This window comes from Mastomys coucha, unplaced genomic scaffold (genome assembly GCF_008632895.1).
Source record: "Mastomys coucha isolate ucsf_1 unplaced genomic scaffold, UCSF_Mcou_1 pScaffold20, whole genome shotgun sequence".
NCBI classification, from domain to species: Eukaryota; Metazoa; Chordata; class Mammalia; order Rodentia; family Muridae; genus Mastomys; species Mastomys coucha.
The window spans coordinates 1,850,419-1,863,198 of record NW_022196903.1 but is presented as its reverse complement, the minus strand read 5'-3'; the positions used below and the strand labels follow the sequence as shown (position 1 = coordinate 1,863,198).

The 12,780-nt window shown below is 40.2% G+C and overlaps 1 protein-coding gene across 1 annotated transcript in view; it reads left to right on the top strand.

The window, feature by feature from the left end:
* Pon2 (paraoxonase 2) overlaps positions 1-12,780 on the top strand; it is a 35,405-nt gene that overhangs the window by 14,484 nt on the left and 8,141 nt on the right. The window contains exons 3-5 of the mRNA XM_031381122.1: positions 7,115-7,170; positions 11,718-11,883; positions 12,421-12,547. Of these exons, the coding sequence (XP_031236982.1) occupies positions 7,115-7,170; positions 11,718-11,883; positions 12,421-12,547 (349 nt within the window). The remainder of the gene's footprint in view (positions 1-7,114; positions 7,171-11,717; positions 11,884-12,420; positions 12,548-12,780) is intronic.

Below are 12,780 nucleotides of genomic sequence, written 5' to 3'. Positions count from 1 at the left end.
TTTTTGAATGGTAAATGTTTACGCTTCTTTGGCCGGCAATATTATAGTTTACATATATATGTAATTGGTAATGATTAAATCAAAATCCATCAGATTTTCATTTCCTCATATACTGCTACACATTGAACATCTTCAAATTTTGTCATTTTAAAGGATCTGCTTAGTGGGTATAGACCAAACTTAATTCATCCAAATGACTTCCAACCAGTTTTGGGTATGAATTATTCAGCCTCTTATTCCCTATACCTGATCTTCCTAGCATCTAGTGACCTCTGTTAAAGTCTCTATTTCTATATGACAAACATTGTGGTTTTTTTAGCTTCCAAAACTGAATAAGAACAGGTTACTACCACCAACTAAGAGCAGGTTACTATATATCCTTCTGAGCTTGGATGGTCTGACCATATAATACTCTTCAGTTCTAGCCATCTTACAACAAATGAGAGGATATTGCATGCTTGTTTTGTAGTATAGAAGATTTTTTGTTTTTGTTTTTGTTTTGTTTTGTTTTGTTTTTTTGAGATATTCATGGTATAGCCCCAGTTGGTCTTAGAGTAGTTGTTTTTGTTTGTTTGTTTACCTAAACCTGGCCTCAAACTCATGGTCTTCCTACCTCAACTTCTTGAGTGTCATAATTATAAGTATGTGAACCCTACATTGACAAAATTTCACACTTTTGTAGCAAAATAATATTCTAATATAACTACAAATGGGGACTGCTAAATTTTTTATGTCTAGTCAAACATGGGTGGGCATCTTGATTGATTCTACATCTTAGTAGCTGTAAATGATCCTGCAATAATCACACCCATGCAGATATGTCTTTATTTAATGACTTTGTTTCCTTGGAATTCTACCCAGTAGAGGGATTGCTAGATCACAGGGAGTTTGTTGCAGTTTTTATGAACCTCTACACTCTTATTCACAGTAGCTATAGTATTTATACTCAACATACACACATATATACATGCACAAACACACACACACACACACACACACACAGAGACAGAGAGACAGAGACAGACAGAGAAAGAGAGAGAGAAACAACAGCAGGAGCAGCAGCAACAGGTAATATTTCCCCATAGTCTGCATCCTCATTTTTGATCCTTTTAATTAGAGGTATTCTAACAGGGATGAGATATACCTTACTGTAGTTTTGGCTTGCACTTCCTTACTCATTAGATATTCTACTTTTTGTTAGCTCTTTGTATGTTTTCTTTCAATAAATGTCTATTTGAGACATTTGCCCATTTTTCACTTGGGTTTCATATTTTGGTGTTTGGTATGGTTTTGCTGTTGGGTTTTCTGAGTTCTTTATGCATTTTGCATATTAACCCCCTGTCAGATGAACGGTGGATGCACAGGTTCTCCTGGTCTTTGGGTATTCTCTTCACTCTGCTGATGAACCTCTTAGACAAATCAGTGGTCATCATTGCTCTTGCATTTTTACGTCTGTGAACAGATCCTTAACAGAGAAACTGTTGTCTTTAGGAAATGTTTCAAGTTTTGGTAATCATTAATGAATTGCCATCAAATTGACAAGACTGTTAAAGCCACCTGTTTATAACCACATAAGTCCAAACAGTGAAAGTTCACTTCAACACAAGCAAATTATCTGGCTTACCAAAGAGTTTCTCTGCACATCTCCTGCTGGTCCTTTATTCTTCGTGTCTATTTCTCATGAGTTCTGTTCCCTCTCCTTCATTGCTGTTTCAATAGATTCCTAGTCCTAGCTCTTTCTCCCGACCCTGGATGGTTCTCATGGTACTTCTACTTCTTACTACCCTCCAATCATTTAAGAGGAGCATCCAGACTCGGGCCCCAAAGCCAGGCTGACTGTATTTCTGTTTTATTTTTAACGGAGCAAGTTCTAGAAGTGAGGGTTTTTGCGGAATCGCAAATAATCCAGCAACTTACTTAATGCTGTCTCCTGGTAGGAAAATGAAAAAGAGCCTCAGAAGTGGTCTTGCCAGCGCCAAGAGACATCTACGAAGGGTATTAGACAAGAGCGGGAGGCTGGGTCACTGAACTCTCTGGTTACTTTTGCTATCGAGTTAATAATTGTCACATTATCAAACAGCCCTTGGCTCTGTGAAGACCACCTTCTGTGAGTTTCAGTCTCACAGAAGACAATAGGGCACAATCAGACACATTACTGGACAAACTGCCAAACGTGTTCCTGTTACAGCTCACTGGGATGGAGCGTGCCTCTGAGGAAAACAAGCCCTGTAGCATTTGTATTCTGAACAGGCATCTGTCTGTGTTTCTGACCTTTATGTGGTGATGTGTGTGAGCTGCTGTCTGGAATTGGAGAGAAGGAGGAAATATGTCACCTATGCCCCCTCTCCTGAAGTGTTTAATGCCTCTGAGGCTCTTCAGCAGCCAGCAGAGCGGGGAAGATGAGTGATTAGAGGCACATTTGGGATACATTTTTAGATCTAATTACAATTGTGCTGTTTTCCATTCTCGTTTTCTTTTGCCCTGTGGTTAGAACACAACATATGGACATTTATTGAGAGCCATGCTCATGATCTGCAATGGTTAATAAAACTTGTGGATATAAATATTGACAGCAGTTTCCTATCAAATGGTCTTCGATTACAAGGAACAAGGGTGCTGGACTAACATCCCCATGTACACAAAACCACCTTTTTATGATAGGCACAGTGGTAAGGGTGAACTCTTTGGGGAAACTTTAGTAGTTACCCACTTGACACTAATCTGTGCAAGAGTGCGGATTCCTTCTGCTAGTGCTCTGTCTCCCTCTCCCACAATGTGCGCGCGCGTGCACGCGCGCACACACACACACACACACACACAGAGTGCAGTGCTGCCTTTTTCACAATTGGAAATGAACTCTTGGTAACTTTTTAAATATTTCTATATGTATATCTATCATATATCATATAACGTTTTCAGGCTTAATGAGTAATAGGCATTTACTTTATACCATCCAAGATACATCTTCTGTAGTGAGGAAGTTAGTTCACAACTTACTGTATTTTTAAAGTCCTTGTCTATATTATAGGCAAGCTTTTACATACTGACAATTTTACAATACCAGCATCTACGTAATAAAATGTGTAATGCAAAGAGCTAGTTAGGTTAAGCTTAGCTTAGATTCAAAACATTTTTCTTTTCCAGAGTTATAGCCTAAGACAAAGTTTTCATTTTCTCAGTTGCTCTTCTCCAATGCTACCCTCCTTCCTCTCCCTCCTCCACCTCCTTCTTCCCTCTTCCTCTTTCTTCCCCTCTTCCCTCCTTTCCTTCCTCTTTCCCTTTCTCCTCTCCCCCCTCATTCTATCACTCTCTCCTGAGTAAGTTTTGGATTTATTGCTTTTACCATCTACGCTACCATCTACCCATGTAGGAAAGACACTTGCAATTTCCAAACCATAAAAGACAGATTTAGATTCTCTTTTTTCTTTTAATGACACATAAGAATCGAAGGCCCATGTCATATAACTTGTAAGTTATTTTTCAGTGTTGTATCTTTTTTTCTCCTGAGTGATTGAGGTATGGGTCAGAGAACTGAATCAAAAATTCAGAAAGAGGCAGGATGTGGTGATATAGGCCTGTAATCTCGACACTTGGAGGCAGAGGCAGATGCAGAAGGAATATCATAAGTTCAAGGCCACCTGGGTCTATTTTGAGAATTTCAGACTGACCTGAGCTAAAGAAGAGGTTTCTTTAGAGTTTTCTATTATATGACAGTCTGGCAGAGGGTCAGGTGACTGCTTTTCTCCTTGTCATTCAGGAGCAAAGGTTAAATGAAGTAATAAAACTGTCTCCAATGTATTGCTTCCGTTTTTGTCCAAGATTACAACCCTGTTTGCTGCCATTTCACTGCAGGATAGAGTAGCAAAAGAATATACATAGATTTTTTTTTAATTGTATTTTGCCCAGTAATTGTGTTTATCTTTTATCCTAATGTCCTATTGACCTGGGCTTATACACATGGTCATCAGTGTCAGCAAGAAGCCATATTGGGCTGGGCGGTGGTGGCGCACGCCTATAATCCCAACAGTTGGGAGCCAGAGGCGGGTGGATTTCTGAGTTCGAGGCCATCCTGGTCTACAGAGTGAGTTCTAGGACAGCCAGGGCTACACAGAGAAACCCTGTCTCAGAAAAACCAAAAAAAAAAAAAAAAAAAAAAAAAAAAAAGAAACCATATTGCCAGGTGTCTGTTGCTAAGAAGGAACCCAGAAAGTGTGGGGACCATAAAACAACTGGGCTTCTCTGACAGCTGCTGAAATTACAAGAAACAGAGAAGTGTGAAACCAAGGAACATCTGGCCTTCTCTGACGCAGACACTTGCTGAAGCAAGAAGAAGGGTTAAGAGCAGATGTGCTAAATGAGAAAAATGCCAAGAGAGTGGTTTATTAAAGGAGGTTTTAAAGAAAGGTTCAATATTTGAAGTGATGATGTGAAGTATTAGTAAACAAAAAACATTTGGAAGAAAACCTCAAATTTGGAATTGCCCATGACTGAATTTACAAAGTGAAATGTATCTATCCTTCATCCATGTTGATTTATCATTGTGTGGAAGTCAGAAGACAACTCTGGAGAATGGGTCCTGCAGTTTTAGGTCCTGTAGATCCCAGGACTCAGGCTCAGACAGTTTGGCTGTTTGGCAAGTGCTACCCACTGAGCTATCTAGTCGCCCAAGTGTGCTGTTTTTAGAGGAAAACCACATTTCTCCAACCGAAAGTTCACTAAATAATGGGCTGATAACTTGTGAGTCAGACCGAAAGACTCGGATTCCCAGTAGGGGAGTAATTGACTGGTTGATTGATTGATTGATTGATTTCCAATTGGCTTAAACTTTCAAAGGCCCCCCTCTTTTATATATAAAGTATGAGAAAATGATTCGGCTTCTCAGTGTTCTAAAATTTTGTGAGATTATGAAATTGCTTACAAATGGCTCATAGTTTGTAAACATTGAATTGCATTAGCAGCTATCACTACTGATACTGCTCTGAGGGAAGACGCTTTTTCCTGCAGAAATTACTGCACTTGGGGTCATCATTGACATGGTAATGTGAGACGGTGAAAACCTGCTGTGACATTAGCTCTAGACACAAACATGGGCAAGTAGATTCAGAAAATGTCCCACAGTGTGCAAGACGTGAGCATCAATTTCCTCACTAAAACTGGGTCGTAGGATAAACAGAAAAAAGATTCAAAGTGGCTGAAATGAGGTGTCGTTTGAAGTTGTCTCCTGAGTTATTAATACACTACTGTTATTTGTGGGAAATTGCCTCATTATTTTACGAGGTATTTATTCATTTACTTATGCATGCATTTAGCTTTAGGCTTGGTCACTGAGCACAGGCCCACTCACCCAGGCATAAATTCTCTTACAAAGCTATATCAGTAGCCTGTAGAAAATGTGAAAGGCAGAAAGGGTAAATTCGAAATCAAGTCACTCATCGTTCTTCCACTCAGATGAGAGACACCACTCAAGAAGAGATGTTATTGTTATCCTTTATGTGTATGAATTTGTACATATTGAAGTTACATTTTCTGAAATGATTATCAGGGGGGGAAATGTTAATTAATTGACTTCCTACTACATGGATGCAGAAAAATACCCAGAAAAATACCCAGACAAGAATTGTGTGTGTGTGTGTTTCTGAATGAACATGAGTATGGACCACCTGTGGCCAATGATAACTAATGTCTAAACTCCTAAACTTATTTAAATATTGTCTCTCTTTTTTTGTTCAATTCAAGCACGGACATGGTAGATGGTATTAATAACATAGCATCCAGTGCCAGAGATTCAGCATACCAAGCTGTCTGGTGATTCTGAGACATTCGAGGTTTATCACAGACCCTTATATGATCTGCTATAAACCAAGCACCCTTGTCACAGAAAGATCTCATCTGCCTACGCATAAGCCATTTTTCAGTGCACAGAACTTCAACAGGTTCACTGGTTCTGGAAGCCTATCTGTCACCCTTCGGGTACCCAGCTAGGGTCCCTCCCCAACACCAGAACATGGCTAACTGTCCTTGTATAAGGCTTCCGTCTGAAGACCAGGCAGAAGGGTCATTAAAATAAACTAAAATTTCTTGTGTTCTTAATTATGTTTTGCTTTTGTTTTCTATAAGAGAGTGGGGTGAGGGGGGACTACCCGTGGGCAGAGTTATGAATCAAGACCAGATGTTGACATAAATGCTGTTTTTATTTTGACAGCATAGAAATATTTTCAGCTATAACCTTTGGAGTGGTCTTAAGGAGGAAGATTGAATCATGTGGACTGAAAAATATGTGTCATGATTTAGTGTAATATGAGCCATTTTTGTCTTTTTCTTGTGTTTGGATCTCTATTATCTCTCTGTGAAATGTGTACAGGGAGGCCATGTGGAAGGTCTTCTGTCTAATTATTTGCTATGCTGTGTGTAGTGCCTCAGACAGTCAATAACAATCAATAGTAACTGTAGCCTGGTTCAGAGGCTGGAGTCAGAAGCTATAGGGTGCATAGGCCTACGGTACTTTTCATTTATTTCCTTTTGCTAGTTTTTCTTTAATTTTAAAAATAATTTAGAAGCTGTGTTTGCTTATGAGAACAAATAAACAGTTTCTTTTCTTTCCCTTTGAGAGAGAGAGAGAGAGAGAGAGAGAGAGAGAGAGAGAGAGAGAGAGAATGTAACCCCAGGTGTTTTCTCTCTGTTAATGAGAAAAATGTCTTTTTGCTTCAGATTGAATGAGCAGAGCTGGGGACGGGAGATTTGCATGGTTAAATGACTGTGGGCCCTTCCTTGTGGAAGTAATATTCCCTTGTTGTCAATTACTTCCATCCAGACATCTGGATGGTTACCCTAGAAGTGTGCAGATGTCAACTTGTTCCATATCGTACTTGGAAATGTGGTGATAACTTGACTTTGATTTGAGTAAACATAAAATATCTAGCATTTAAAGTCAGAAGTTCACTGTAGGAAAGAGTTTAGACTGACGTTTATTAAAAACAATGGTGCCTTGGAAAAGAAATTGGAACCATCCCTAAAGAAATAGAAACTCAGACAAAGTAAACAAAGCTACAGTTACACTTTCTTAAACCAATAGCACAGTTTGATAATGCTATTTATCTGCTCCTTCAACTTACAGAAACTGGAGCTGAGGACATTGACATTCTTCCCAATGGTCTGGCTTTCTTTAGTGTGGTGAGTACCATCTCCTTGTCCCATGTGCAGTCAGGGACAGACAGGGGCATTAATTTAAACCCATAGAACAAAAACGGATTTTAAATTCCTCATCTCTAAAAGTAAGTTCTGAGAACAAGACAGGCTGGGCTGAATAGGGGAAAGCCCTTAAGCTTTTCTGAGTGTGGGTAGAGGTGAAAGTCTTCGCTGACTGATCAATTGTCTAGCGTCTCCCAGTTGCATAGCACTAGAATGTCCCAGCTCAAATTGTTTTTTTAAAGTGTTATTTCAAAAGATGCCTGAGGCTTGGAGAGATGGCTCAGTCGCTGTGGTGCTTCCTATGGAAGTATGAGGACCTCAGTTTCCATCCCCTGAACCCAGGTCTAAAAGCAAAAACAAAAAAGTACATGGCAATGGATGCTTGTAATCAGAGCACTGGAGGGGTTCAGAGGCCAGAGAGCCCCAAATTCACTGAGAAACCCTTGCTCAAAAATAAAATAAAGTGGGGAGATTTGGAAAGATGGCTCAGCACGTAAAGGCTCTTGTTTCCAAGCCTGACAGTAGGCTCATGTAATGTTCAGAACCCACATAATGGAAAGAGAAAAATCTCACTTTCACAAATTGTCCTCTGACCTCCACCTACATGTGACACACACACACACACACACACACACACACACACAGAAAGAGAGAGAGGCGTCACTGTGGTTATAGACACTACCAGTATGCTATTTTCTATATAGCATCTATCCTTGCCACTATATGTTCCATTTTAAGCACATTCATATGTGCTACTTATTTCCTATATAACAATTTCCCCAAACTATGGCCCCTGCTTCCTCCTCACAATAGCTCATCATAAGGGGAAACTTTGCAACTATGGTTATTCATACACTTCCCTTTTGCTGAAGAATTCCTATATGTTGATATATAATTGACCTCCTGACCTCCTGAGTATCTGATAGAAAGTCTTTCAGACTCATGTCTATGTGCTTCTGACACACAGAGTGTATAGATGGAAGGCAGTTGAATGCTTCTGACCCCATTTTCCTGACTTGGGCAGAAGTCAGAGCCTTTCATAACTTCTTTTGCCAGTTTCTTTTGAGGAAGATGTACCTGACTCCACAGCCTGCCTGTGGTTATTTTTTCTTCTCAGCAGCCATTCTTGTGAGGATCTGTGACTCAGGAGAGAGATGGAGAAACCTGGAGATACATTAGAAGAGACACACAACACTAATAAAATATTACTCGACTTATAAGAAAGACCAGAACACTCAACATGGAAGAGACTCTGGTTGGAGCACTCTGCAGGTTCCTGAAGGCTCTTATATGAAGGACTCTGAGCAGCAGGATGGACCGCTGGTGCCAAAAGAAATGCTGTGGCCTTTAGAAGAAGCGATAACATTTATATTGAACTCCAAAAATAGACAGTTTTAAAGGAGACCTTCAATTGCCCATACAGAATGAATTAGGGTGCATGCACAGTAGACCTCTAAGGTATATTCTGAAGCATGTATCTATAGGGAAAGACCACAGGCTTGCTGGTCAAAATTACTATTTACTGGAGCTGCCATGATCATGAATAAAGAGGGAGAGAATGGCATTGTGGACTTTGGTGGTGATGGTGATATCTGTTTTTGTGAAGTTGTGTTCTTGGACATTTAGAACTTAACAATTTCAAGATGTTTACTTCTAAAGAAATGACTGAACAAGAAGAAGTAAAGCATCCCTCCAAAACACTGAAATTGGCCATTTAAACTGATAAGCTTATGACCTATCCATGTCAACTTTTTTTTTCTGTTATCAGCCATTGATTATTTAGATTTTGCTAGTTTTCATTTACTCCAGCATAGTCTCCAACACTCCACAACATATCAACCCTTCTAAACGCATAGTTCTTACATCTTGGGGAGTGTGGGGGGGGGGCATGTGACTTGCTTTGGTTTCTTACACAGCAACTTTCCTAAACATTCTCCCCCAACAAAAAAAAAGTGATTTCAGAGGCATCACAAAGCTGACATGTTTGATAACCAACAAGACGACACAGAGTAGACTAGAACAGACAAGGGTGAATATATTCCGCATTCCTGGAGTGTCTCCTTAAAATGATTACAGTGGTGAGTTTTATGTTATGTGCATTTTGATGCAATTAAGCATAAAACAAAAATTTAAAGCAGAGAAATACTGAAATAATTGAAGGTGTTACTGTAGTTGGATACTGATCGCCCTCTTGTAATGCCACTTGAAGATGGAGTCACACTACTGTTAAGAGACAGAAGTCAAGAAAGAAGATTATTAACTGCTGCATAGGGGTCATGAAGCACTGGCAGAGCTGTAGCTTATTCTGCTTATTGGGCCAGCCAGCATGAAAGTAGACAATTGTAAATAGTCCTTAAAAATTAAGATTTTTTTTCTGTTTATTTTTGTGCATAAAAGTCTTGATGTTTTTATTGCACCCTTAAATTTACACAAAATATAGTAAACTGAATATGGCAGTGAATTCACATAAAGTTATTACCATCCTTAAGGTTTTTCTTAAGAATAGAAGGAGTATTCTGAATTTTATAGTCAGCCAGGCAATCCAAATCATCTCTGCAGATGCCACAAAAGCTGTTTACGCAATTCAATACTCACACTTAATTGAAATTTCCAAGCAAACTAGAAATAAGAGGAGTTTCCAGAAACCAACAGCAAACACCATTCTTAATGGCAAAACACAAGCTAGGTTTCCATTAGTGTTCAAGAGGAGGGAAAGGCTCTGTATTCCCCAAATATTACCAGCCCACTGGAGTTCCTAATAACCTAATACAATAAGAAAAGGGAACATGGGGAAGAAGTCAAAAAGACAAGTGGTCATTACTTTCAGATAATGTGGGCTTCATTATTTTCAGATAATGTTTTTTAAACAACCTAGAGATTCAACTGACAGGCTGTTACTAATAAGAGAAGATTTGAGTTCAAAGTAAATTTATAAAATATTAGGGCTTTCCTAGTGCTGTACAAAAGACCAAGTAATTAGCTGTGCTCCACTCAGACAGAGGTACTCTAATGATGATTAAGGAATGCTATGTTAGAGAGGAGACATTGGTACCAGAATGAGTCCCAGAATGGGACCAGAATGGTATGAGACATCAAATGGATAAAATAGAGTGTTCCCTATCAGACCAGTATGAAAGTAATGATCCAAGGCTGGGTAAAGAAGACACTATGGAGAGATGGGAGAAAGGATGGGTTATTTGCCATGTTCTAGGTCCTGGGATTTAGTAGAAAATGTCCTAGCATGAATTCCTACCACTCTAATCAACATGTCTGATGGTGACAGAGAGACAGGGCAGTGGAGAGTACTGATCCTGGTGTGTGTGGCATCATGCTGTCATTTGGAAAAGGAGCTGAGATCTCTCTGGTTTGGGACATTGCCCAGAATTCAGGTGGATGAGAGTGTAAATCTTGTCCATAAGCTGAGAAGAGGCTTTCGGGCAGTAAGAAAAGTGTACAAACCCTGAGACTTGAGTAAACTAGCTGGACAGAAGACAGTGGCAGCCACCTCTGCAGTGCTTCCTACAGCATACTTGCTCATGTAGGTATTAATATGTATGCATGATGATGGCACTGGGGTGATAGAAAGTGGCAAGCTAGGAAGAGGGGAATAGGACAGGTCCGGCCAGTTGGTACTGCTTGGATGGGGGCCTCATGTGGAAGGTGGCATCTGGAACAGATGTAAATAAATTGAGGGGTGGAGCCCTGCATCTTTAGAGGGAAGCATTTCTGGGCAGGCAGGTCTGGGAGTAAACCGTGGCATGAGAACATGTTGGCTTATTGTGGAGGGTCATGAAGCCTGGATGCCTAAGACATTGTGAGTATGGGAGAAAGATATGGAATGAGGAGAGAAATGGGCATGGGAGGTAGGGAGGATGAGAAAGGCCCATCACACAGGTCCTTCAAGCCATCCTAAATCTTCCCTTGTGACAAGACTGAGTTGGGGAGTATGAGTGTTTTGGTTAAAGGTGTGTCATAATCTGTCACAATATGGATGCAGAGGGAACATAAATGATCAGGAAGTAAGGACAGAAGCAAGAGAGCCATTTTCCTGGACCTCAATGTCAATGTAGGTAGCCATGAAGGAATGGAGTCAACTACCCATATCTGTATGAGGGATATCCTTTCCATAGAACACCAACAGGCTTTGTTGACCAGATCTCAAGCCTTCTGGCCTCTTGCACAGTTCAGGCATGGGATGGGAGTTTCTACTCTTCCAACTCACCGCTCTGCTTGGAATCTCTCAGACTACCACCCGTTTGGTAGCCCTTCAAGAGAACGAAGAGCTGCATCATTTGTCAGAGCTCTAAAAATTATCTCTTGTTCAGCTCCAGCTCCCAATCACCATTCGTTCTTTGATTCTGCCTCCTTTTGCGTTCCTGGCTCTCTATCCCACCTTTTTCTTGGTATTTGTGGCTCCATGCCAATTACTTTAACTAAAGTTGCTACTTATAATTCATGTAGAGTAGACACCTAATTCAAAAACACACTTAAGCCTTTGTGTCTAACTTTTCCTCCTACTGTTTCCAAAGGGCCTCAAGTTTCCAGGGCTCCACAGCTTTGCACCAGATAAGCCTGGAGGGATACTGATGATGGATCTCAAAGACGAGAAGCCGAGGGCGCTGGAGTTAAGAGTCAGCTGGGGCTTTGACTTGGCTTCATTTAACCCACATGGCATTAGCACGTTCATAGATGATGGTAAGAGCTGATGAGCTGTCACAGTGAAGAAATGCACAGAGCTTCCTGGATGGCTGTGGGAACTAGCACACACACACACACACACACAAACACTCCACACACACTACACACTGGAAGGAGACAATGACTCCATGAAATAAGCCTGTGTTCTTCCTACCATCAGCTTGTTCATATGTCTTCTAAGCTGCATGTTGAAATATCTAACAGTTAACAACCAAAAGTCTTAGATTTCCAGACTTTTTCATATGGCTGTGATCACTGGATTAAAAAGAGCTTTATATCCAAATGAGTCTATGAATTTGTTAGGCATGAATTCTGTCTATAGAGTGTGGACCACTCCATCTTAAAGTTCAGGGGACCCATGATCAGCACTAACATCAGGCCAATGATAATGGGAAGGACCAGCAAGAAAAATGATCTGTTAGGGCGTTGAACAACTTGTACCTTCAACCTTCCCATGCCCATGCTATTGAAATGTCAGTGCCTGACCACAGGTCCTGTGTCTTATAATGTAGCTCTGTTCTTCTCATCCTTTAGATGATACAGTTTATCTCTTTGTTGTGAACCACCCGGAATTCAAGAACACAGTGGAAATTTTTAAATTTCAAGAAGAAGAAAATTCTCTGTTGCACCTGAAGACAATTAAACACGAGCTCCTTCCAAGGTACTTACCTTCATTGTTCTCATTTACCTGATTCTCTCTGGCATTTCTTTTCTTTCTTTTTTTTTTGTTTATTAGATATTTTCTTTATTTACATGTAAATTTCTCCTTTCACAGTTTCCCCTCCAAAAAAAAACAAAGAAACAAACAAAAACAACAAAAAGAAATCCCTGTTGCCTCCCCCTTCCCCATGCCTGCCACCCCACCCTCTCCCACTTATTGGCCCTGGCATTCCC